The 27,721-nt window shown below is 41.0% G+C and overlaps 1 protein-coding gene across 1 annotated transcript in view; it reads left to right on the top strand.

The window, feature by feature from the left end:
* Positions 1-7,991: 7,991 nt before the first annotated feature.
* The window catches only part of LOC115363036 (uncharacterized), a 31,867-nt gene continuing 12,137 nt past the window's right edge, over positions 7,992-27,721 (top strand). The window contains exons 1-2 of the mRNA XM_030057110.1: positions 7,992-8,100; positions 13,851-14,171. Coding sequence (XP_029912970.1) covers positions 7,992-8,100; positions 13,851-14,171 — 430 coding nt within the window. The remainder of the gene's footprint in view (positions 8,101-13,850; positions 14,172-27,721) is intronic.

Below are 27,721 nucleotides of genomic sequence, written 5' to 3'. Positions count from 1 at the left end.
AGCTACGCTTGCTAAGAGACACCCGCAGAGACTGGAGAGACTGCTGTGTGCTTGCTTTTACGGAGACATGGCTCCATGGAAACATCCCATCCCTGCCGTAGTAGATCACTGAACATTGTCAGAGACCCCTCTCCCCCGCTCCACAAATACTCCACAAATTTGAACTGCTGCCATCAGACTAAAACCCTGCGGGACACGTGAAACCGGGACCCTGAGCGTCATGTTATATGACCGGACGATCCGAACCACCTCAAATCCGTTTATTACAAGATGTTTCAGAATGGTAAGGTATTTTTGTTAAATATGTTGTAAATATGTTGTGAACTTGTTGCCCTGGGAGTGGAGAACTGGAAGTTTTTCTTCAAAAAAAAAAAAAAAAAAACCCCAAAAAACTGATCAACATGTTCAGGAGACAAAACACTGCGTTCTGAACGGACAATGTCACCTGCAGTGCTAAATACACGCTCAGAAAGCACGCTGGTACCGGGAATGCAGAGATATGCTTTAGCAAGTTTTGCCAGAAGAGGGAGCTCAGTCTGTGAACTTTTCCACCAGTCGAACACATTACCTCCCAGGATCAAAGATGCAGTGTCTCTATACTTAGCAACTTTGACACGGGCCAGCTCTCTGGAAGTCTTGGCAGTCTTGCTAGGGTCCATAGTGCAGAAGGAGTCACCAAATTGATCTTTAAGTGCCTTTGACTTCTTGGAAGCGGACTCTAAAATGACAGAATACAAGACTTAATTATTTCACAAGACAAAATATCTCTTGCGCACTCCAAACACTTGTTAGCTGATAATTAATTAATTCACTCGTTTAACACTGAATCAATAACATTTTCCACAAAAATGAAAAGTACTGTGTACATACACCTTGTTCAGTGGCTTGAGACTGGGACGCAGGCACCAATTCAGGTTGATCATCAGAAGTTGGGTCACCAGATGAGTGAGGAGGGGCATCAGCCTGTGCCACTGTGTCATTCTGTAGATTATCAAAACAAAAACACACACAAAAAGCATGTCAACACTAAGAGAAGTTATGAATATATTATTCATGAACAGTGTTTGCATTTCTGGTCCATTAACTACAAATGAGATAAAAATATTATCTTACCTTGTGGTCCCACAGCTCTGCAGCCTCATGTATGACATGCTGGAAAGTGTCAGCTCTCTTCTCCTCACTTACAAATGGCAGCTTCTTGAACCTTGCATCTAGAGCAGATACTGTATACAAGGATACAAGGAAGTTTATTTGTCATTATACAACAGGTTGTATAATGAAATTAAAATGTGGTTCCCTCTTGACTGATTAATTGATTTTATAAAAAATAAAATTATTAAACATGGAGGAGTGCAGATGGTGCATTAAGTAGTCTCACAGCCTGAGGGAAGAAGCTGCTCTGTAGTCTGGTTGTACGGCAGTGGATACTTCTGTATCTTTTTCCTGACAGCAGCAGGGTGTACAGGCTGTGGCTGGGGTGGGTGTTGTCTTTTAGGATCTTTTTGGTTCTGTGCAGGCACCTCACCTCCCCGATATCACTGATGCTTGGTAGATGGGTACCAATGATGTTTTGGGCAGTTTTAACCACTCGTTGCAGAGTCTTCCTGTCCTGGGCCGTGCACATCCCATACCAGTTTGTGATGTTTCCAGTCAGGATGCTTTCAATCGCTCCTTTGTAGAAGTTGACAAGAACTTGGCGTGGGAATTTGCTTTCTTATGTTTCCTTAAGAAATACAGCCGTTTCTGAGCTGTACTAACCAGGGCAGAGATATGTGAAGTCCATGACAGGTTCTCTGTTATGTTGATTCCCAGGAACTTGAAACTGCTCACTTGCTCCACCTCAGCTCCATTGATGTAGACAGGGTTGTGTATCTTTGCCTCCTTTTTTCTAAAATCAACTATCATGCATGCAGGACATCCTGCACATCCACATATCGCTGGTCAAGCTCCTTGGCCATAGTCTGCTTCATTTCTATTACTAAAGTGGAGTCTTCCTCAGAGATGCTGAATTGCTCCAACAATTTAGCTTTAAGTGGTGCAATCATGGATAAAGTGGGTCGGAGTATCTTAACCAAGTCTTCAGCTGCAGTAATGTCACCTTCATTGAGCATGTGCAAGTCATCTGCACCTTCCCTCAGTTTTCTCTCTCCAGCAGTGAAGCACACACTGCAGCTTGTTGCTCCAGAAAACACTCTAACATATCAAATGAACTGTTCCAGCATGTGCTCACGTCTTGCTTTAGCTTGTGTTCTGGAGGTTCAAGCAACTTCTGCTTTTCTTTCAACACCGAGGTTGCTACTGTGCTGCGGTGGAAAAACGATACAGCACGTCTTACTCTGCCTAGAAGACGAGCTGCACCAGCACTTTTCAGTGCTTTCTGTGTGGCCAAGTTAATAGTATGTCCGAAGCATTTGATGTGTGGTGAAAGACTCGCCTTAACTCCGGCTACACACATTTTGCTGGCGTTATGTGTTACAAGCGCAGGTTTTTGTCGTGTATATTCCACTCCTCACAGGCCTCTTTCAAAACTGTCCCAAGATTTGCTCCTGTGTGCATCGTTCAAAATGCATCTCTGAAGAACATGGTTCTTCATTTTCCAGTTGGTGTCAATATGATGACAGGTCACAGTTACATATGCTTGTGTTGTGCATGAGGTCCATCCATCGGCAGTGATGGCGACTCACTCTGCATTCATTGACTCGCGTTTAACCTCGTCTTTGACTTGACTGTAGAGCCTCGGTATGCAAGTTTCACTGAAATGCTGTCTCAATGGGATGTTATATTTCGGCTCCAGAGTTTGCACTAACTCACGAAAACCGCCATTCTCGACAACACTGTAAGGCCTCATATCTTTGCAAATGAAATATGAAATGGCAGATGTGATACTCATTGCTCTTTTAGAGCTGTGGTTGAGTTTTTGCGGAAAAAAGCTGGTCAAAGCTGGTGAGCCGGCATTAGTTACGCCAACATTAGCGCTAGCATGGGGGTTAATGCCGTGTTTATTCTTTAGATGCCCGACCAGGTTCGTCGTGTTCCCTGAGTATCTTAGCTCAAAATGGCATTGCTTGCATACGGCATGTGTTTTGTCCGTTGACCCGTCTTTGCTCTGAAATCCGAAATATTTCCACTACTGATTTATGGCCAAGAGGGGAGTGGATGTCCTCGTCTTTTTCTTGGCTACTAGCCATGCCTCGTTCGCGCGCTGCAGCCCTTGGCTAGCATTGTTAGAAAAGGACTTTTGCGGACGTGCGCACGAACGGAAATGGTGACACAGACGTGCCGGGGGAATTTCAAAATAAATACCTATTTTAAGGATGACGATATACATCGATGTTTGCGCTTTGCATCGATGCTTTTACATCGTTAATCATTGAATCGATGTATCGATTTAGATCAATGTATTGTTACACCCCTAATTATATACAGAACCATATCTAACCTTTCCCTTCTCTAAGATCCTCGAGAAAGCAGTCACTGAGCAGTTGTGTGACTTTCTTCATAACAATAGTCTATTTGAAGATTTTCAATCAGGATTTAAAGTGCATCACAGCACAGAGACAGCACTGGTGAAAGTTACTAATGACCTCCTTATTGCTTCGGACAAAAGACTTCTCCCTGTACTTGTCCTGTTAGATCTTAGTGCTGCATTCGACACCACTGACCATTTGATCTTATTACAGAGACTGGAACATTTAATTGGCACTAAAGGAACCACACATTAACTCATTTAGTTCCTACTTATCAGATTGATTTCAATTTGTACATGTTAACAATGTATCCTCCATGTGTGCAGAACTGCAACATGGCATTCCACAAGGTTCTGTGCCTGGACCTTTACTGTTCATCTTGTACATGCTTCCTTTAGGCAACATTATTAGGAAATGCTCCATACACTTTCATCGCTATGCAGATGATACCTAATTATATTTATCAGTGAAGCAAGATGAAATCATCAGATAGCCGAACTTCAAACATATCTTCAGGCTATAAAAACCTGGATGACCTCCGATTTTCTGTTATTAAATTCAGACTGAAACTGAAATTCTTGCAATAGGCCATGAACACCCTAGAAACACATTATCTAATGGTATAGTTACCTTAACTATCTTTGGTCAGAATATGTCCTTTAACTCCCACACAAAACAAACTTCAAACACTGTTTTTTTTCACCCACATAACATTGCAAAAATCAGGTACTTCCTTTCTCATAAAGATGCAGAGATACAAGTCCATGCATTTGTTACTTCTAGGCTGGATTACTGAAACTCCTTACTCTCAGGGTGCCCCAACAAGTCTCTAAAGACTCTTCCGCTGATTCAGAGTGCTGCTGCATATGTATTGACTGGAACTAAGAGGAGAGGTCATATTACTCCCACATTAGCTTCTCTGCACTGACTCTGTAAAAACCAGACTAGAATTTAAAATCCCTTAATGGTCAGGCACAGTGCTGTAAACTAGCGGTCGCCACTCGCCAAATGCGCCTAAAATATTCCCTTGGCGAGTTAATTTTGGAGGTCTACCTGCCACGGGGCAGGTAAATATTTGCACCAAGTCATGCAATAAATTATGCAAGAGGTGGCCTTAACTTCATACTGTAGCTAACATTAGCGCATGACCAGTGATGTTTGTGTGTCGCACTTCAGTAGCTCCCCGTAGCCCGTCGGCTAGCGCTAGTGATCTGTTTGTTGTGTGTCACACTTAAATCGCTCCCCCGAAGTTGCATCACATGTTGTGAGGTTAGCCCAGGGTTAGCCTAGCCAGTTCAGAAGGACGACACGCAACGCACTGTCAGAGGCAGGCGGCCTAACTTCATGGATGGACCTGACGACTAGAGATGCCCTGTTTTAGGTTACCTAGGCATATTAAGGGACGTCTGAGAGGAAATATGACTGCCTTTTTGGTTGCAAATGCCATTTTGTTCACAAAAAAAAAGATTTATTTTTTTAAGATTTATTTATTTATAAAGGTTATTTTGTTCTATTAATATTTACAGTTACAGTTAGTAATATTTACAGAGTTAATGTAAATAAAAATAATTGTTCACAACAACAAAATATTAAAATGTATTTTAAATCTTATTCCTCTTCTCTAAACATGTATTTCAATATAATACTGTTATCTCAATTAAAAGTACTAAAACAGATGCATATGGAACAACAAAAGGCAATTTGTTATTTTGTCTGGTAAAAAAATTGCTTGGCCGGTAGATTTTTTTATCTACTTGTCCCCTTGGCCAGTGTGCCAAAAAGTTAGTTTGCACCCCTGGTCAGGCACCATCTTATCTTAATGAGCTTAAAGTGCCCCCTAGAGCACTGCACTCCCAAAATGCAGGCTTACTTGTGGTTCCTGGAGTAAAACAGAATGGGAGGCAGAGCCTTCAGCTATCACCAGTGTTGGGAAGTTTACTTTTGAAATGCAGTAGGCTACAGATTACTTGTTATCCTATTAAAAATGTAAGTAATGTAACTATTTGAATTACTTTATCAAAGTAAAATAACCTGTTACATTTGATCACAGTTTGATTACTTTTCCAAAACATGTTTTAAACTTTTAAACCTCCTAACAGTACTCAACACTGACAGTCAAACATTTAAGTACAGCTTGAATTAAGATTGAAATATTTTGATTTCAAAACACAAGTTCAAGCAAGAGATCCAATCCAAAGAAGGAATGGAATGAATGGAGCCTGTCTAGACATAGAGGCCACTCCTTGTAAGCCATCCTGCCCTTCAAGGTGTGACACTCAAATTTGTCCTAACGGCCTCGCTGACCCATATTGTCTGGCTTTACTGTACGGCAAAAAGATTCAATGTAACAGAGAGAATGTAATATTCTACATATTCTACATTTAAGCTTTTCACTAAAAATAATTTATTCAGATGTAACCTCTTAGTAATCACCAACATTTTGATTAGTATTTATAATTTAATTTCAAATACTAATCACAGTTAGTTAATTGAACTGAACTGAATTGAATAAATTCAAACTTAGTCCAATGAAGACATATAATGTTGAAGAATGCAACCATAATTCTTAACGTAAATAACTGATAATTTAATCAGCCTACAGTATGACAGTATAACTATACCCTACAAACTATCTCTCTACACAAAGAAGCCACTTTGCCATTGTCATATTATTTCTAAGTAACTAAGTTATTATTTCGAAGTTGTCCAGTTCCATTCTTCTAATAATTTTACCCTTCTAATTTTTAAACTCAGCACCCATTGGACTTTCATGGAGTAGACCTCCATGCGAAATGTGTAAATGTTCATTACGCCTTCACGTGTGCGCACTGCGCACCAGTCAGCTAAACTTCCACTACACCAGCTGCGCTCCGCTTGCGGCAGCAGACATCCATGTCAAATGTGTAAATGTTCATTACACCTTCATGCAGCGCATTTTAAAGGCGAGGACAGGCGCTCAGCCTGCATTGAAAGTAGGCATGGTATCAGATGGCGAGCTTTGAGCACACTTCGCCGAAGCCTTTTGGCACGAAACTGTCACTGCACCAAACTGAATCTGTTGACACCTCCCCCTGCTGCAACACCACTCCCATCTCAGCGTACCTCGGTTTGCGAAACCAGCAAACTGTGCGCCCCTCGGGTTGCGCTGGCCAAAACTAGTTCTGCGCAGGGTTCGCCTCAGCGCGGCACCCTGCGCTGCACTGGGAAACTAGAGCCCTAAGTTTTCAAAACTCATTTATACATGAAATGACCACATATGGAACTTTTTGTAGCGTGAAAATCTGCTGATGTGTTTTGTACATACTTGTTCAAGGAAGACAATACAATATGTTAACAAGGCAAATAATAGATGCATTTAAAAACAAACTCTCCTTATACTTAACACATCTGCCATGAAACATTGTATCTATATGTTTTCTCTCCTATAGTCTCTTTTTCCCTGACCTCATCTTCACCAGCAGGTCAGTACCTTCTTCAATTAACATACAACATTTGAAAAATCTTGTGGTTTTACATTCAGGAAAGGTGCAAAATCTTTTGAATTGTGTCATCTGTGCCTTACAGATGGTGCAAGGATCAAATTAGTTGGCTCGACTCTGTGCTCTGGAAGAGTTGAGGTTTTCTACAACAACAGCTGGGGAACAGTCTGTGATGATGACTGGGGCATCATGGACGCTCAGGTGGTTTGTAGGGAGCTGGGCTGTGGAACTGCAATAGAGGCCACTTCAAACGCAAACTTTGGTGCAGGAAACAATGACATCTGGCTCGATGATGTGAGCTGTTCAGGAGATGAAAGTTCCCTAACTGATTGCCAACACAGTGGATTTGGGATACATAACTGTAATCATGGTGAAGACGCTGGTGTCAACTGTACAGGTGAGACAAATTTTTGAATGTTTACCTGAAATAAATGTGAATGTGCTGTGCCCTTCTCTCCTTTGACTTTTAAGGTATTGTTATCAAACTCTTGATCGTTTGAAAGAGATACACAACAATTATAACATCCTGCCACAGTAGATTTTAATATTTAAGATATTAAAGTGAGCACTCTGTGATCTCTCTGTCTCTGGAACCAAAAACAGAATTTGGATCAAGTGTCAGCAGATAAGGTGATGCTGGTGTGTGTTGGAATAAAATTTGTAAAAATTGAGTTGCATTAAGCTAATCTTTATCTATTATAACAAACACTATATAAAAATGTATCCTTAAATTAATTAATCTGTGTTTGCTATGGATTCTTATCTTGTGCCGGGGTTGGAATGTTGGAATTAAAGATCTCTGAGCATGATCAGCTGAAGACAAGCAATAACAAGGTTTTTCGCCACAGGGCCAACGGTACAACACCACCAATGCAGGGCTCTTTCTGTGAATCTATCTGCAAGCGACACAGCCCTCTTACAAGGAGAGGACCTGGTCCTCACCTGTAAAGTTTCCACCCAGTTCTGCACTCCATTCCTTATCAGCTTGTATAAGAATGGAGCTTCCATACCCAGTCAGGAGACCCATGGATGTCAAGAGACCAGTATGACACTGACACTGCCCAGAGTCACACCCACTGATGAGGGACAGTTTTCCTGCCACCTCGAGACCCAGAACTCCACCACTCACAGCAACACAGTCAACATCAGCATTGGTGAGCAAACACTTGTTATAATGCTTTACCTTGACATAGGTGACATAACCTGGCACAATGGAGCAGAATGGCCATGACTCGCCCAGTCAAATCTTGCTAAGGTGCTGGACAGGGGCGAAAATCCCATTTCATTATGGTGGGGACAGTTGGGGCAAAATTGCAGAGAGAAATTCCTGGGGGGGACATGGAAAAATTGCTGTCTGGCACTGCTGTACCACCCTCTTTCTCTCTTACGCTCCTTTGAAACTTGCCATACAGTGTTGAGCCCCCAGCATGTTCATATGTTTTAAATAATGCTACTAAAAGCAATAATCCTCTAACCAAATTTCTTTGCTCACTGTTCTGTTTCCACTACAGTCCATCAAAGTAGCTTTACAAGAACTAGAAACTCACAATAAGCTCTAAAACTAGAGGAAATACCTTGAAAAACTCATTTATACATGAAATGGCCACATATGGATCTTTTTGTAGAGTGAAAATCTGCTGATGGGTTTTTACTTGTTCAAGGGAGACAATACAATATGGTAACTATGAACCAAATAATAGATGCACTTAAATTCTCCTTATACTTAACACATCTGCCATGAAACATTGTATCTACATGTTTTCTCTCCTATACGGCCCTATCTTGTGCTAGAGTCCCTAAACCCGTTATTTGGGAATTTAGCATTGCGCAAGAGGCGTTCCCCTGCAAAAGTTGCTATCTTGCGCACCTCCCGTTATCCGTAAAACACTTGTGCTACCCGCTATATTATGCATAGGCGTGTTTTGGGCGTTACGCCAGTTAAACCAATCAGTGTGCCAGGTGCCATTGCCTTTAAGGGCAGGCTGTGCTATCCTAAATCCTAAATCCTAAACCCGCGATGGAGAGAGGGGGGTAGATTTTCTCAGGGGTTCAACTGAGGCTAAAGCAAGGTGGCTTTATATATATACATATTATATATTATATTATAGGCGGGTTAATTTGGGAGGTGGAGCCACATGTGTCCAAGTGGACGTGTCACCCTGACCACCCGCTATCCGCTATCCCTAAAGTTTGGGCTGTTATGAGAGCGCACCCAGGCGGCTTCAATGCACGCCCCGACGGAGCCTCACCACGGTCGGACTGATACCGTGACGTCGCCGGAATGGACTGAGTATATTACTCATATACCGTATTTCACCAATTAATCGCCCGGGCGTATAATATGCAAAATCAACTTGGACCCCGGGCGTTTAAAAGAACCAGGTGGCAGTTCGCTGCAGGCCTTTATTTATTTTTGCACAGACCTGCACCAGGCCATTATTGTGATGACAGTTACCGCCCAACATATTTATTGTCGGGCAATTTAAGATTACGGTACACCCTTTTTTTCTAACGTTATCGAGTGCTCTTATTTTGACAGAAAACAAAAGTGCCGCACTGTTATTGTGCGGCTAACTGTTTACTTCTGCAAAAATAAGGTGAATAGCCTTATTTTGGGTTACCTCATTATGATGCAAATAATCGCCCCGGCGGTTATTCGGCTGGGCGTTTAATATGCAAAATGGGTGCAGACCCCAGGCGTTTAAAAGAACCAGGCGGCTATTTGCGGCCGGGCGATTAATTGGTGAAATACGGTAGACTGTTTAGAGGAAAGACTGTTTTAATTGGACACTTACGTCAGCACGTTTTATTGTTTTATCATAAGCCTGCAGCTGTGCTATATTTTTATTTTTAATATTTTATTTGCCCAGTCTACCTTGTCAATAAATTAGTTTACACATAGTTCCACCTCTGCCTCTTGTGTGTGTGTGGTGTGACCCGGGGGTCTTAAAGGCAATGGCACCTGGCACACTGATTGGTTTAACTGGCGTAACGCCCAAAACACGCCTATGCATAATACAGCAGGTAGCACAAGTGTTTTCCGGATAACGGGAGGTGCACAAGATAGCAAGATAGCGCCTCTTGCGCAATAAATCCGGCAAAATCCGGCGCAAGATAGGGCCCATAGTCTCTTTTTTCCTGACCACATCTTCACCAGCAGGTCAGTAACCTCTTCAATTAACATACAACATTTGAAAGATCTTGTGGTTTTACATTCAGGAAAGGTGCAAAAACCTTTTGAATTGTGTCATCTGTGCCTTACAGATTCTGCAAGGCTCAAATTAGTTGGCTCGACTCAGTGCTCTGGAAGAGTTGAGGTTTTCTACAACAACAGCTGGGGAACAGTCTGTGATGATCAGTGGGACATCATGGACGCTCAGGTGGTTTGTAGGGAGCTACAAGGCTGTGGAACTGCAATAGAGGCCACTTCAAGCGCAAACTTTGGTGCAGGAAACAATAACATCTGGCTCGATGATGTGAGCTGTTCAGGAAATGAAAGTTCCCTAACTGACTGCCCACACAGAGGATTTGGGATACATAACTGTGATCATGGTGAAGACGCTGGTGTCAACTGTACAGGTGAGACAAATTTTTGAATGTTTACCTCAAATAAATGTGAATGTGCTGTACCCTTCTCTCCTTTGACTTTTAAGGTATCGTTATCAAACTCTTGATCATTTGAAGGAGATGCACTACAGTTAGCTACAGTAGCTTGTAATGTTACAGATATTAAAAAAAAAAAAAAAAAAAACCTTTAAATGTGAATTGAAAAACCTCATGGAAAATGTTCAAAAAACTGTAGCTATTGCTGCTAGAACGAAGATGATCCTCGGCTTTAACAAATCACAACAAAAAGGATATGAAAATATCCATGTGTCCAAATATGTCAATTTAGTATGTTCCAAATCAAAGTGCTTTTTCTAAAGCACTGCTGGATTAACCTGCCGGACGACCATGCACAATCACCTGTGTGAGGTATTTGCCACGCTGTGCATGTGTAATAGATCCTTCAAGTTCGACCCATCAGATCTTCCTGTTGCAAGAATGAGAGCTATACAAACCAGAAAACAACAGTGACCCTCAGCCAAATTTTGTTGACGGATGGGCAAAAACACAAGTAAACACAATTAAAGCTGCAAGCAGCGTCAGACGGGCCCTCGCACCCATGCCCGTCGGGGACGGTGTCCATTTATCACTCATTTGTCAGCTGGGGTCACAGACACACACACACACAAACACACTCACTCACTCACTCAATCACTCGCGCGCGCACACCCACACACACGCGCGCACACACACACACACACAGTGTCCTAGTGTGTGCTTGAAATGAGTAGCGGCAGCTGTGTGAAGAGCAGACCAAAATGCAGGCAGACAGAGAAGTCCTCATTCAATCCAATGGAGAAATGGAGCACAATCACCCCTGTTTGAGCTTTTACCTTGCAAACATAGTGAGTGACAGACTTTGTTTGAAGTTTAAATGTGGCACAAGACCTTGATCTATAAATCTCCTATTGACAAGTTTTTGCCATCTTGTACTGTTTTGGAGTTTTCACAGTTTGAGTTTGAGAGTTGTTTCTGCTGCCTCACAATGGATGTGTATTGGGGAATGTGCAGGCAGCTAGAGTGTGTCACATGACCAAGAGTGGAGAGCAGAGCAGGCCAGAGTCAAAACTGGTATACAAGTCTTCACAGCGGCCACAAACTTGTTCAAATCTACACAAAATATCATATTTTTGTAGGAATTTCCGTCCTCTTTCCATCGGCATAGGTTTGAAAGCAGTCAGACTTTTACTTTGGACTGCAGGGGCCTAATTAGTGCCAAGTGTCTGCCTCTGTACTCCAAACTCCATGAGAAAAAATGAGGTTTTGGTTTTGACCACTCCGACTTTGAGGATTTATATACTAGAATCAAGTAATGACGAAGTCCTGAGTAACTCTTGTTACACACTGTGTCCTCTGACATGTGTTAAATTTTCAAGCCGATTCCATTTACGCCCTGGGAGGAGATCGATTTCCTGCAAAGTGAAAATTTGGGTGAGAATGTGACTTTCAAACGCAAATTGCGGACTTCCTGTTGATTTTAAGTGGGGGGGTTGGTTGGTTTGGTCTTTCTATCACATTCCTGTGGGCCGCAGCGGCTGCATTTGTGGCCTAGGTGGCTAGGTGGCGCTAGCGAGCTCATTTTTGCAGTTAGGGGGTCCGTTTTTTGATTTTAGCGAATTTTTCGCCAGACCTGATGTACGTGCCGAATTTGGTGAGTTTTTGAGCATGTTTAATTAAGCGTCAAAGAGACGTAATAATAATGAAGAAGAAGAAAAAGAAAAAGAAACACTACAGATACAATAGGGCCCTCTTCCAGAGAAGCGAGGGCCCTAATTATTATTGTAATTATATTAAACGTATTATACTGTAATTAAAATAATTGAAGTTTTTGACTCCAAGTTGCACCCACTAATACACTGATACACACTCAGTCTACAAATGAGCGTGCAGGTCTTGACAGTGCATCCCATGTCTCAGCAAGGACAATCAGGATGAACTAAACCCCAGTAACAATGCATCAAATGTTGCCTCTTAAAAGTTCAGCAGAAGAGGCTCAGCCATTGCAAGGTCCAGCACTTCAACCATGCCGTCTGCATATATGAAAGCAGAAATGGATATGGGTGCCGTTTTAGTCAGCTATAAAAGCAGAAACATGAAAACAATCAGGAAGTAGAAAGAGTAGCTGCAGTTTGAGGTAGACGAACACTGACGGGTCTAATGGCATGAAGGCATGTCAGCACCCGATTCTTTTGTTGAAAGCCCAAGAACAAACCGGAGAAAATCTTCAGTTCTCAGATGAAATATTTATTATGGTCACATATAAAGTAAGGCAGCGCTGGGCTCAGGGTGACACAGCTGTCGCAAGATCTCAGTCAGAAAGAGCCCCGATATTAGGAAATGATACACATTTATCTTCTTGGGCTGTGCCTGCCCCGTACAGAGGTTGGACCTACACACAACCGAGTACACTCCTGAAATCGGTTAGGGTTAGGGATGAAATTTTTTTGGCTCTAGCACTTAACTTTTTTGTTCCATAACCCTCAGGATCTTGTAAGAAGTTTAAAATGACTGTCTTACTGCGTCCAACCTCAGCAGCAATGGCACACTGCGAGAGGCCTTGTTGTTGGGCCTTGCTTATGCAGCTCAACAATCCGACCGCGTTCAAGGAGAGAAGGCTTTTTGCCTTTGCCATCAGGAGGTCATGACAGTGTGGATACCTGACAGAAAATGACAGTGAATCCACATTTTTGCGAAGATTTGGGCTTTTAAAGGCTGTGGTCTTAAACTTTTGATCAGCTGATGAACCGCCTATTTCAGTTTAATGGTTGTTTGCAATAAATTGCTTACTCATTTTTTTAATGTTTTTTTTGTCTCACTCCCATTTCTTCTTTTTGCATTTTGAAGCTCTACTTAGAACCTTCTTAAGATCCAACAGTGCAAAATGGAAATTCTTGCCATTTCTCAACTGGTCTTAAAATTTTGATCAGGAGTGTATAATTGGCCAGTTACCTGGACATGGACAGGCCAACCACTGTCCATGCCTTGTTTCTAGAATGTGTTATGCTAATGTGTGAATGCTGACTGGACGTGTATTTAATGTCCATAAATCTAACAGTATCACTTTTGAGTCTACCTGGCCCATCTAATTGCATCCAGTAAGGTATTATTTTTACCTTATTGGATGCAAACTTGCATGGAAGGTATTGATCTTTGTATGTTTTTCCCCAATACAGATGTGGGCAGAGCACCATCCTCATCCTCACTGATTTTCAAATACAGGAAGGAAGTGCATCTTGCTGTTAATATATTCAATTTTGGTTTCCGTTTTCTTTTATTCTGTCTTTTTTTCTTCACCCAGTGAAATTGAATCAGCCACGCATCGTCCTGACGTCTCCTGATGGAGGGCTAGCCAGGTTTGCTGAGCGTTCAGAGATCACCAGGGGTCACAGCTTCATCATCACCTGCTCTATTTCTCCCCAGTATCCTGGAGGCGTCTTCCATCTCACCTTCTCTGGCTCCAACATTGACACTAAGCCAGCAGTCAACCACTCAGCCTCCTTTCTGTTCCCTGTGGCAGAGTTTAGACACCAGGGAAACTACAGCTGTGTGTACCAAGTCGACGTCGTCTCACACAACTTGAGCTCCCCCAGCTCAATGCCGGTGACTGTCATCATTCAGTGTACGAGGGCAGAGTTTCAGCTACAGTATTCTCATTAAAATCTGATACATCAATTTAAAATTTCAGCCTGTAACTACTGGAATGGAGGGGTAATGAGGTATGAAGAAGCTTCAGAAGGTAGGCCTGTGACCAAAAGGTTGCTAGCCACTGCATGGTCCAGAGAGGGGATCACTGCTGCTTGCTCCACAATATGGCCATTTGCTGTAGAATGCCTGTGGAGAAACAAAGATATTGATGGCAAGGATAATGATATGAAGCAAGAGGTGGAGGAAAAGGAAGATGAGGACAGGTGTTAGTAAATCACTCGCTTAATTGAAAACAGTTGTGCCCCCTATGTTTTTTTTTTGTTTGTTTGTTTTTTTTTTTTTTTTTATGCATACGGCTGGTTTGCGCTTGCCTTAGTGTAAATCAGAGGGTTTGTATCAACCTAACAGTAACTCTACAGGAATGCCATCATACCCTATTCCCCTCCCCAAATCCACCATTTAGTTTTAAACAAAAATCTTACTCCTAATCTAAACCTAACCATAACCAAACCCAAACCATAACCATCTCAAAGGAAGTTACCCAGATCAGGCCCAAACCAACAAAACCCTAGTAAGTCCAAAACCTTGTCTCAACTTTTAACTGTAACCTTTTAGGGTACACTTCAGCCCCCTCCTAACTAGCAACCCCATAGTAACTAGCATTGCTCTATGTAACTTGGACATAAGAACACCTCTTATGGTAATACCCAATATAGACAAAGATGAAGGGGGTAATTACATACAGCAGGACCAAGTCTGACAGTTCCTACTATCCAGCACCGGGCAGCAGGTTTGGCCATAAAGTTTCTTTTTGACTTCACCAAAAGTGTGTCTTCAGAAAGAGGATTCCTAAAACCTAAGCAGACATTATAACCTCTGAGTTTTGAAAAATGTTTCTTCAGAGGCAGAAAAAAACTGGGCTTGTGTGGCTGCTGTCATGGCAATGACAGCGGTCACAACTTACTAACTGTGTCCCAATTCAGGGTCTGCATCCTTCGAAGTCCGGGTCCTCCGAAGTCAACCGAAGCATCCTCCCCCGTCAACTAACGGCAACGAAATGGGACGGTCTAGCCTTCGGAGTATTTCCTGGTTGCGTAACCGTCGGCTTTGGATGAATTGGGACAGGCCTTCGCGCAGTGTTGTGATGTAACTGGCCTTCAAATGCGGACTTCGAAGGATGCAGACCCTGAATTGGGACACAGCTACTGTAGCTGAGATATTTTTGACCAGGAAGATAATGCTACTATCGCTTAAAAAGGTTATATGGACAAAAATGTGATTGGACATCTGTATGTGTTTTCTCTCCCAGCGCCCTCGTTGCTGCTGTGTTTAGTAGCAGCCAGCAGCCTGGTGCTGTTCCTGGTCACGTTGGTGGTCGTCTGTGTGGTCTACAGGAGAAGACGAGGAGCCAGGCAGCTTGAAGCTCACATCCAAACTCCAAGTGTGTACACGCCATAACATCCAGTACATTACATGGAAAGACAAGTCGTTGCTCTTTTTGTCTCATCTTTTTCCTGCTTTCATTTCAGAAGATGACTTTCACATTCTTATGATGTTAAGGGTGCTTTCAGACCTGTGGCCCGTTTCCTTTGTTCCGATTCAGGGGCTAAATCGATACAGTTGTTTCGTTTTTCGTTTGGGGCGTTTGTGTTCACAGGGCAACCGTCTGTAGCGGTTCAAAGCTGTAAACAAATGCCATGCGCGAAAAAACTGTTCTCTCATTGGTCAGAAATTACCCCGAAAGAAGAAGTTTCCTCTTCCGTTCTTACCCCGGAAAAAACAAAAACCATGGAGCATCTTCAGCGTGTGTGGCTAGTTTGTTTCTCTGTGTTTCTGTGGTTAATGTACCCAGTGGTGGTTCTGCCCATGTTGCCGCCCTAGGCGAAATTACTGCCTTGCGCCCTTTCGTGTTACTACTCCTGCCTACTTTTTATATGGACAAAATCTTGTTTGAATAAAAAGCCACCGGCCACGGCACCGGTCGTCATCAGGCGGGCCGGCCGTGGCACCGGCCGGTACCGCGCCCACCTGATCAGGTCTGCCGGATCTGACAGGTGAGCGGCGCTGATGATTTTTTTTTTTTTTGCTCTTTTTTTGCTCTTGAGCCGCCCCCCACATGACATGCCTAAAACCGCTACTGAATGTACGGGTGTTCTGTAACGGAGGAAAACATCCCGTTCTACCGGGAATCAAGACTGCGCAGGGAAAATAATATCATACTGCATCTACTGAGAAGAAGACGGGCCGCGACAAGGAATCGCCGACGAAGATGGGCTCTGACACTGGTTAAACCACAGTTATGAGTGAGTTGTGTCAGTGAATTGTGTCGGTTGCTGTGTCGATTATGTTCTCACTGCAAACGAACCGCTCCAGGGTTCGAATGGAATCGAGCCGAGACCACCTCTTCTAGGCGATCTCGGCCCGCTTGTTTTGTCCCGCATCCGAGCGCGATTCCTGTGTTCACATATGTCCAAACGAACCGATCTTTAGGGGGAAACGCTCCCTGTTTCGGAACAACTGCTCTAAACGGGACAGGTCTGAAAGCACCCTAAGTTAGTACATTTTTGTTTCAGTGACTGTCAGATTCAGGAACCACCATGTAGACAGTGATCATGATGAGGAGGAGGAAGAGGAGGAGCAGGTCTACAAGAACATTAAGCCAGAAGACACCATGGAGACACAGTGGGAGCCAGCAGGGGCAAAGGAGAACGAGGAGGGGGTGGCGTATTATGATTCTCAAGAAGCTATCTATGTAGCTGTAGAGGACGCCTGGGCAGAAGAGGAAGGCAATGATTCTGTTATTGTGGAGGAGGTAGTCGAAAACATTTGTGATGATGATGCTGGTGATGACAACGATAGGGATGAGAACATTTATCAAAATGTTTAGCCTGCGGGCTGCCACTGATAAAGGTTCTTGAACTGTTTTCTTATTGTGAGAGGTTCTCAGGCTCATGAAAGTGTCTGCTCTATACATTTGAAGAACTTGGACTTTGAGGGGAAACTCAGAGCTTGCACATATAGCAGGTCAGGGGTCCAGATGATGCATTTGGACATGAATGAATGTATAAATGAAAAATCATCTTAAGTTGGACTGAACTAAAATGGAGGTGTTTGTTGAACAGTGGCCAAAGTGAAGCATTAATACAGAATTTGTAAAATCACACCCTCTGCTTCTATACCCAAGGCTATAAAACATGCAAGCTCTCTGAACATTTTTAACCAACTTTTTATTAAACATTGCTTTTAACTGCCATAGTTCCTTCATTTTAATTCCCTTCCCATCATATTTTATTGCTCTCATGTTTTCCTTTCTCTTCCTGTCTCTCACATATTTTATGGTTCTTAGCATACCTGTTGATGCTATTTTCTAACTTTTTATTGAGACAAAAAACAACCCTTTGTACAGCATTTTATTATGACCTGTAGTTACGTTTTTAAGTTAAGTGACCTTAATGACACGTTAGCCGGTGTGCAGGCTGGCTAGCTCGCTTGTTCAGAAAACGCTTCTGCTGGTTGAAACAAATTATTTATGTGGTCTTTTGGGTTGGAGGACCTGTAACTTTTATTGTTTAATTTCCATTTGATGGCTCTGTTTTAGCGTTGTTGTAATTTGCCTGTTTTTATGTATTCTCATTTCTTCATTTTATTGTAAAGAACATTGAGCTACTGTATGAAAGTTGCTATATTGATAAAGTTCATTATTATTACTATTATTACTACTAGTAGTACTACTATGTAAAGGAATAACTCAGCCACTCATGATAAAATTATCCTCACAAAATTGATTAAAGCAAAAATTCTGCATTTTTTTCCAAATACACAAAGTAGCACCATTAAATGCATCGTCCTTATCAAAGGTAATTTGCTGTTTTTATCATTCATTTCTAGGATTCTTTTATTTTTATTTTTTAATCTTCAGTGTATTAATCACTGTGTGTGGGAAGCCACTCAGGCCTAAAGAGAATACACTTGCACATACAAGCATTCTCTCATGCATATACATACATGCATGCATACAAGCATGCAAATAAATACATGCATGCTTATCTATGGCTAAACATATACATCCATTCGTAAACATATACTTACATTAACACAAATGCATACATATAATATGGTATATAAACCATATGCATGCCAGTGTGCAGTGGTGGACGGTAACAAAGACATTTTTTTTTTTTTTAAACTTATTGAAGGATAAATTCCCGCACACTGGCCAACTTCCAGAACAAAGAGTTTATTGCGACATAGGGAAAGTACGATGCAGTCAAGCAAAAAACACAAAACATTTTTTATATAAAAAGTTGTGACTGAATACATCAGGTCCTAATAAAGGTAATGGCTAATGATTACAGTCAGAAAAATTACAACAGATGCAATACATAGTTTAAATATAGAGAAAAAGAGAAGCAAAAAAGAGGAACTTATAATAAGAATGCACGAGTCCTCTAATAAATGTAAATTTATCAAGCAGAATAAACCTACATCTGTAAGTAAACCCAAACCAGTAGGTCACATAAGTAAATGATTAATAGACCTGGTGATGTGAGTACATACATATGTGGCTGGAAAAAATCTTCTATAGGGCTGGGGACCCCTCAAGTAGGCATCAAAATAAATAGGGTATAGATAAGTTGTAGCCTATTAGTGGATGAGTGTGAGGGATCACAGAAAGCAGCTCAAAAGTAGTTCATCATTAAGGCCTTTAGGTGCCAATGTTTGAAGGGTGTAGATCCAGAACGTTTCGCGCTGTTTCAGTAATTTATCATGGTCACCCCCCCTAGGTGGTAAGGTGACCTGTTCGATGCCGCAAAAACGTAATGAGGAGACGTCATGGTGGGCATCATTGAAATGTATAGCTATTGGATAGTGTTGTAAAGGGGTGGAAAGTTTCCGGTAAATTTCCCAGAAAGTTTCCGAAGATTCCCATGGGAATTTTCACTCTAGAATATTGGACATTTTCAGAAGATTTTTGCTGTCACTTTTTTTTTTCAATTTTACCGAAAATTCCCAGGAAAATTCGGCTTGGGAATTTTGGGAATTTTCGTTTTTCTTGTCATCAATTTGAATGAGTTTTTTAAAAAGTTGCCATGGAAATTTAAGCTTGGGAATTTTGGAAATTTTCGTTTTTGTTTTTGTTAACTTAAGGTGAATGGGGCAAAAATAAACAATAATCAATAAAATGAATGTCAACATCAATATCACCATTTTGGAAATGGAAACCCTAATCTCCTGAACTCAGGACTCACCTCTAACCCAAAGGCCACAATGCCAGCATACTGTAAAATCATCATCCCCATACCCAAGTGTGTGAAATAAAACTTAAATATAAACAGTCAACTTTGCATTTTGGTGGAAACAAATATGTTAAATGATTCCATGCAAATTCACCTGTGCACCATGATTCACATATGCAAATAATTTCGAGCACATTTGATCATCATCAATCAGTAGCCTATACTCCACTAGGCTACAGCACTTCCACTGAGACAGACGATCATCACATCAGCATCACGATTCAATTTCCTGCATTTCTATGCATTTGAATGGGTAGTTTGAACCACTTCATATGCACACCTTAACAATAGTAATGCACACAGTCCTATGCCTGAATTAACACAGTTTGACTCAGCTAGGGAAAATTCCAGAAAATTCCCTGGAAATTCATTAAAATGTAACATGTTTGCATGCATATCTGCTTATAACAAACCAAAATGTTTATTATGTATACATGTATATGATCGGGTGAATGCAGTGAATATAAATTCCCACAAATTCCCACAAAATTCCCGTTTATTCCTGTTAATTCCCGTTAATTTCCAAAAATTCCCATGGAAATTTTCCAACTTTGAAAATTCCAGGAATTTTGCAACACTACTATTGGATAATTCCGATCATTCCTGCGGATACTGCTTTTATGCTCACTGATTCTTTGTTTAAGTTTTCTTGTAGTTTTCCCGATGTATGCCAGCCCACACGGACAGCGTATCATATATATTACGTGTGTGGATGCACACATGATAACGCTATTTATAGAAAATTTCTTGCCTGTGTGGGGATGGGAAAAGTGGTCGATTTCACGGGTGTTATTGCACTGCGCGCAGTTACCGCAACGATAATTGCCATTTGGAAGAGGTTGGAAGCGCGTCTGGATGGCTCGACTGGATCTCACCTTCGCATCAAAGTTGGCACGAACCAAATGATCCCTTAAGTTTTTTCCTTTTTTCCCAACGAACAGAGGAGGATCTTTAAAAACTGGAGCCAATTCAGGATCGGACTTGAGGATATGCCAGTGTTTTCTAAAAACAGATTTTATGGCGGTGGAGTGAACTGAATGTTGCATGATACACGTAACAGAAAACTTTGTTTTTTGACGCTCTTTTTGAGTAAATCAGAGCGTGTCTTTTTTAGGGCCAGCTCATATGCCTCATTGATCCACCTGGGTGGGTACCCACACTGTGCAAATCTTTTTTTCATTTCTACTGATTTTTCTTTAAAGTCCTCCGTAGAATGGCAGATCCTCCTAAGACGAAAAAACTGACTAATTGGGAGACCTTTTTTCAAAGAAGTAGGGTGAAAACTTGTGGCTAACTCCACTACATTTCAAAGACAAATATTGTACTTCTGACTCCAATACATTTCTATATCGTTGTTGTTCCTCTTTACTTTTAAGCATAGCTTTGAAGTCAGATGTTGATTTTTTTCCTTTTTCTAAAATGTATTTTGCCAAATTCTAAGTATGTATGTATATATGGTTCAGTATGTATGTATCTGGAAGGCACCATACTTTAACTGGAAGTTGGTACTACAGCATGGTGATAACATATGTCAATGATTACTACTCGTGAGGGTGCAGACAGCATGCAAATATGAAGAATGTGCATGTACTTCTAATTCAATCTTGGTCAAATTTTAACTCTAGTTCAGTCTGCTAGTTGTAGCCTGTGGGAGGGTGGGCATGAGGTTAGAGAGAGCCTTGCAATTTAGTGTCTCTAGATGTTTACATTAAATATTACTTTCAATTTATGCTGCTGAAGACCAGGAAACTTGCCTCTCTCCAGCACAGAAGAAGTGCATTTATTTCATCTGCATAATCAGACAGCTGTGCATTGTTAATAATGTTTCAGATGAAATGGCTATCACAACATTGGAAATGAAATCAATAATTAATAACGGAATTAATAATATCCATATCCAAGTGCAGCCACAACAAGAAGTGTGATACATTTAGCCCATGCCTGTTGACTGTGCACAAACTAAAATGAACTGCATGGCTATCATCACAGTCTTTGTGTTTTTATTTCTATTGCAAACAAAAATAACTTATAGGCCTGTGATATGCATGTGCCCTGCTTTGCATTGGTTATAATATTATGGATTAAATGTCTATCATAGTATCAACAGCAACAAGAAACAAGAAATGAAAGGAACAATATCCACAACAAGAAGTGCATTTCCCCCACACCTGTCAGCTGTGCACATACAATATAAAACATGCTGGCTGTCCTCACAATCTAAGCCATCATTTTATTCCAAAACTAGGCCAACTGGCCGACAACAGGGCCGGCTCTAACCATGTTGGTGCCCTAGGCGAAATTACTCCCTGGCGCCCCCCATCCTGCCACTCCCCCCCACTACTGGGTGACAACCAGGAGCGCCGGATTTGCTGGGTGGGGTGGGGTGGGGCGTTATTGCAACACTTGCGGTATAAAAAATAAAAAGACGTTTGGCTCATTCCCGTTAACCCAGACACACATGCCCCAAATCCATCACCAAGATTAAGTTGTCTTAAAAAATTAATGCTTTGGACTTGTTTTTTCAATGTATATCATGAATTAACGCGCAGTGAGGTCCGTGGCTGGGTAGGCAGGATCAGCCAGAGCTTAAATCGCATAGTACATCATGTATACAAAAATATATATGAAGTAGAACTCAATATTAAAACCACTGCAAAGTCAATCAAATTGCTGCTGTCAAAAATGTAGTTATTGACATCAACGGATTATAGTGTGCACACAGTTGTCTGCCCGGCTCTTCCCAAAGGTGCTCAGGGCGATCTGAGAGCGGATGTGGGCTGTGGAGGTTTGGTGCTTCAGCAAAGCCCTGGGCAGGTTGTGCCTCTCTCAACCAGACGCTGCTGCGACCCGCCACGAAAAGGAGGCGGGTCGCAAAGCACAGCAACCTGCTAGCTTGACTACATCCACACAACCCGGCCTTTCTTTTTGTACCATTCCGTTTGAGGTACATCTATCTGTTCCATTTGAAAAGTCCTCACAATTTTTGTCCCTTCCTTCGGATTAAATCCTTGAAGTCAGGCGTTCTTAAATATCAAGTTAGAAAGTCTTTTCATGGGAAATCTGCTAGCCAAAAGCACTGTGCGCCGGTGACAACAGCATCGCAAGACCTTGTGGGGGATTCAGGGCCTGTCGGGATTCCCGAAATTCTTCATGAAGTTCAATTTTGTTTGGCAATATTTTGTCTTCTTAGTCACATGTTTGCAGATGCACACGGTCAGTTCAAACAGGCAACACAACACACAGCAATGAAACAGTTGTATTGGCTGATGTAGAGTACACTGTATTTATTTGAATTGTATGACGTCCTCTTTGATTGGATTAAAAATGTAAATATTTTTCTTCTCTTGTTTTATGTTTATTTCCTAATGAGCCACGGAGGGGCCATTGAGAGAAAAATAAAACACACCATGCTACGTTTTATTATGTTGTGCACTAGAAATGTTTGAGTGCGCACCAGATGTATTTGACTCGCTTTTTGAATAAATGAATTTTGTACACCTGTAGTCCTCCTTACAACCTGGTGGCAGGGTGAGGGCTTCCTGCTGCTGCTGGGGGCTGTGGGTCAGAGCCAGACGGCTGAGAGTCACCTGGAGCTCACGGGAAGCTGCGGAGTCCGTGCGAACAGGGAGTGCCTGCTGCCGGCTCTATCTTTCTCTGTGTGGCCTTTCTCATAGATATCTATAATAAAGGCCTTTATTATAGATATCTATGGCCTTTCTCTGCATTTTACCTAATGTGTGAGTTACCGTAAGTGTTGCAATATAGGGGCATTTGCAGAGAATGGAGCCGTTTTTACCGTAAGTGTTGCTATATAAGGACCTCTGCTTGTGCCAGTGGTGGCGACGATTTTTTCAGATTCCACTATTCTCTCCTATTGGGCGGCCGAGTTACACAAAATTTCAACTTGGGCGCGGCGTGCACGTGCACCATGTTAAAGCCCGACTCCTCTGACCCTGAGATGCGCCCCCAACACGTCATGTGACTCGGCAGTGCAAGTGACAAACATGTCTTTGTTTCTTTCTTTCTTTCTTTGTTTATTTTATGTTATTTTCAAGACAGAACACAAAGGGAGGGCGCCAATGGGCAATCGGAAATTATTATTATCGTTATTACTATTACTATTTTTTTTTTCCGAGGGTGACTGGCGCTTGCGGCGCCCCTCCAGCAGATGGCGCCCTAGGCGACCGCCTATACCGCCTATGCCAAGAGCCTGGCCAACAGTGTGCATGTATCATCTTCTTCCACCCAGATCCAGATCAGTGATGGAATCATGTTCCCACCACCAGACAGGGTTAGGCCTTACAGTTGCTAATTCATAATAATAAATGAGGCTATGACAGACACACAATATACAAAATTACTAAACTTAATACCACATAATAATATCCAAACAAACACACACACATCATAGGGTACATGTAGCCTACGGCACTAGCATGCAGCCAGAAATTGGACGAGGAACAGAATGGCTGGTTATCAGCTTGTACATATTCCTTTATTTCAAAGAGAAAAATACTAAAATGCTTGAGGGGGCTCAACTGGGGCTACGCAGATTTAGGACGGGGCTATAGCGCCCCCTAGCCCTGGTGTAGCACCATGCCTCCTGCTGGGTATTTCCATGTGTCCATGCAATCATCCACAACAAGCTCTGGATTCATCACTTCCAACCAGAGACAAAAGAGGAATCAAAGCTGTGGAAACACAATGGTTCTCTGCATCAGGAAAAGCAAGGTGTTGATGTCTGCAGGCAAGGTGATGCTGTGTATGTGCATGGTTTTGCGGTATGCAAGTAGTGAGATATCTATATTGTGACTGGGATTGCTTGTACTTGTGAAACAGTGTGTTGTGAGAGAAACAGGATTGATTATATCAGTCAGGTTGTAAATGTGGGTGTAAAGGTGTCTTGTCTTTTTTCAGTTAATTTCCTTTTATACAAAGTAATTTTCTATCATGGGAGACAAAAGATAATCTTGACTTGGTTGACTACTTGGAAGAGAGTCACACCATCACCAGATCAGACTACACTGATCTCCTGAGGCAGCAACAGGGGAAAATCAAGAAGATTTGGTGTGGAAAGTTAACAAAAGCAGTGCTCTTCCGGCATCCTCATCAAGAAAATGAACAATCTGCAAAATAATCTTCTTTTAAATAGATCATTTTTATTAACACCTGTTTGAGGGAGAAAATACAATACACTAACATTTCTGATTGCTCTCTGAGTTGAGTGTAATCCAATCTACAAGTTATAGGAATTACAAGATTTTATTATGAGTGTGTTTCTGTGTGTGTGTGTGTGTGTGTGTGTGTGTGTGTGTGTGTGTGTGTGTGTGTGTGTGTGTGTGTGTGTGTGTTATATGACCTGCAAATAACTTTGTAATGAAATCATTTTGGGCAGCAACTAACTTGTAACTCTTTAAAAAAAAAAAATACTGTGTGGATGAGTTGTGAAATGTTATGAATTCATCTGGTCACTTCCTTCACGTGCTTACATACAGAGTTACTGGAAGAGCGTTGAGGAGCTCCTGCACTGCAGCTCACTTATCCATTTCCCAGACTCTGGATGTTTCCCAGCATCTCCTTCACTGAGCATGATGTTGAATTTTCTACCTCTTGGGGTCTTTGGTGAGTTAGTTTCTTTAAAAGGGTCAACATGCTGCACTCTGTATTCTTTCAAATGATTTTAATGCAACAGCTGTGGAACATTTTGCATCTTTGACTTGTTTTAGATGATTTAGGCTGATCTACAAAGCTAAACAGCAGCAATTAGGTTTTGCATTTTTTATTGTCAAGGGTAATAATACGAATTCATGCATGAAAATGTATTGTTCCACACATCAATATCTCATGAATTATCAGGAATTAACACAAGCTCAAGGTTTCTCCTTCATATCTGTCATGACATATTAATCAAGGCATTAACTAAGGTATGAATATCATTATGATTTAGTAAACATAACCACGATGTATTCTTTGCAAAAAAAAAAAAAAAAAAAAACAGACCACTGAACCAAATCCAACCTACTACAACACAGAGCACATCATGAAATCCTAATTAATTAAGCATCAGTTATTCATGAGTTCATCATGTTGCCCTTCAAATAAAGTGGTAAACCAACTGACCATTATTATCTATTGTGTTATCAGGTATTTGCAACAATTGCCAACTCAAATCTATCTGATGAATTTCAACAAAGTTTATTAATTGATAACACTACAAGAGCCTCCAGTCACTGAATAAGACTTAATGAAAATCAAGTGTTGTACTGTTTTTCTTTCCCCAACTTAAGCTGTTTTAAATGCAAGCAAGGTTTAATAGTTATAGTTGCTGGCTGACATATGCTGGACAAAACTACATCTTGCTCCATTGGTTGAAACAGGACATCCTGTCTTTGGTGATAACCACCAAAAAAAAAAAAAAAAAAAAAAAAAAAAAATCAATAAAGTTCATCACAGGATGTGTTTACATCCTGTGATGAAAATACCTGATAACACAATAGACAGTAAGGATCAAATGGTTCACCACTTTATTTGCAGGGCTGATGGTGGACTGGTAATGTGCTCTGTGTTGTATTTGGATCAGTGGTCCAAATTTTTGGCATATGCTCATGTTTACTAAAACCTTATTTTATGATGATATACTTACCTGAGTTAACACTTTAATTAATGCACAACATCATGAATGAAAAACGTGAAGTTGTGATAATTCCTGGTGATTCATGAGATATTAAATGCATGAAACTATGCACTTTTCAGATTCATGTTATTTCATGTACCCAAACATTCTGAGGAGGCACAGCACACTGGAAGAATTTCTTGTAACTTAATGAGGTGCAAGTTTTCATGCATCATGGTGTCTCACAGGCATAGAAAAGAAGCAAATTAAGCAGCAGCAGCAAACTCTTATGTACTTGGTTAGTTCAGTCAAACAAATATGTTTTTTTTCTCCTTTCTTTTCTTAAATGTGCTAACTTGAACTCAAAAGAATGGATTCATCCTCCACATTTGTTTAATATTGGAAAAAGAGTTAAACATTTGTTAAATATAATAAAATGTCCATATCATACTAACAGATTTATCTGTATCAATATACTCAGATATGATGTAACACATAAGTATCATATTTAAGTAAGTTAAAAAAAAAAAAAAAAAAAAAGTAATTAATCAAATATTTATTTTTTCTTAAATGTGTGATCACTAATGATATTTAGCTTCAGCAATGGACATTATGAACCTGAATACATTGCTTTGTAACATCAGAACACTGTAGGGCCATAAATAAAAAACACACTATATAATTTGGTGTCATAAATACAAATACACCCAGTGCAATAAGACTATTTAAGAAATAGTACAATAATCAGTCCACTACATGAAAGATTATATCATATTCAGTCATTCTTCAAAACAATCTTGAGTCACTAAATAAGTTAAAACTTAGACATAAATGGCCAAAGCATGCAAACATCATTCCTAGAGTGAATAACAGACAGTTTAACTAGCCTTAAAGGCATTTATGTCATACAGTATGCAGACGATAATGTAAACTATCTTTCTAAATAAATAAGTCACTTTGCCATTGTTTTATTTGATATTTCAAAGATGTCTAATTTCATACTGCAGTTTTTATGCTTCTAATTTTTAGACCGACTAGCCTAACCATTAAACTTTCAATTGTTTCAAGAATTTTCTGTGTTGAAACGAGGCAAAAATAAAGCAGGTAAGTCCACTAATATCAAGAACATGGAATTACTTATTATGGATATGGGTATTGTAAAATTGTAGAAAATATAATATGCTAAGCAATCAGCTAAGTCTCCTTATACTTAACACATCTGCCATGAAACATTGTATCTATATGTTTTCTCTCCTATAGTCTCTTTTTTCCTGACCTCATCTTCACCAGCAGGTCAGTAACTTCTTCAATTAACATACAACATTTGAAAAATCTTGTGGTTTTACATTCAGGAAAGGTGCAAAATCTTTTGAATTGTGTCATCTGTGCCTTACAGATGGCGCAAGGATCAAATTAGTTGGCTCGACTCTGTGCTCTGGAAGAGTTGAGATTTTCTACAACAACAGCTGGGGAACAGTCTGTGATGATGACTGGGGCATCATAGACGCTAAGGTGGTTTGTAGGGAGCTGGGCTGTGGAACTGCAATAGAGGCCACTTCAAGAGCATACTTTGGTGCAGGAAACAATGACATCTGGCTCGATGATGTGAGCTGT

Source organism: Myripristis murdjan, chromosome 8 (assembly GCF_902150065.1).
Source record: "Myripristis murdjan chromosome 8, fMyrMur1.1, whole genome shotgun sequence".
NCBI classification, from domain to species: Eukaryota; Metazoa; Chordata; class Actinopteri; order Holocentriformes; family Holocentridae; genus Myripristis; species Myripristis murdjan.
The sequence above is the reverse complement of the archived record's forward strand: the minus strand, read 5'-3'. Positions and strand labels throughout refer to the sequence as shown.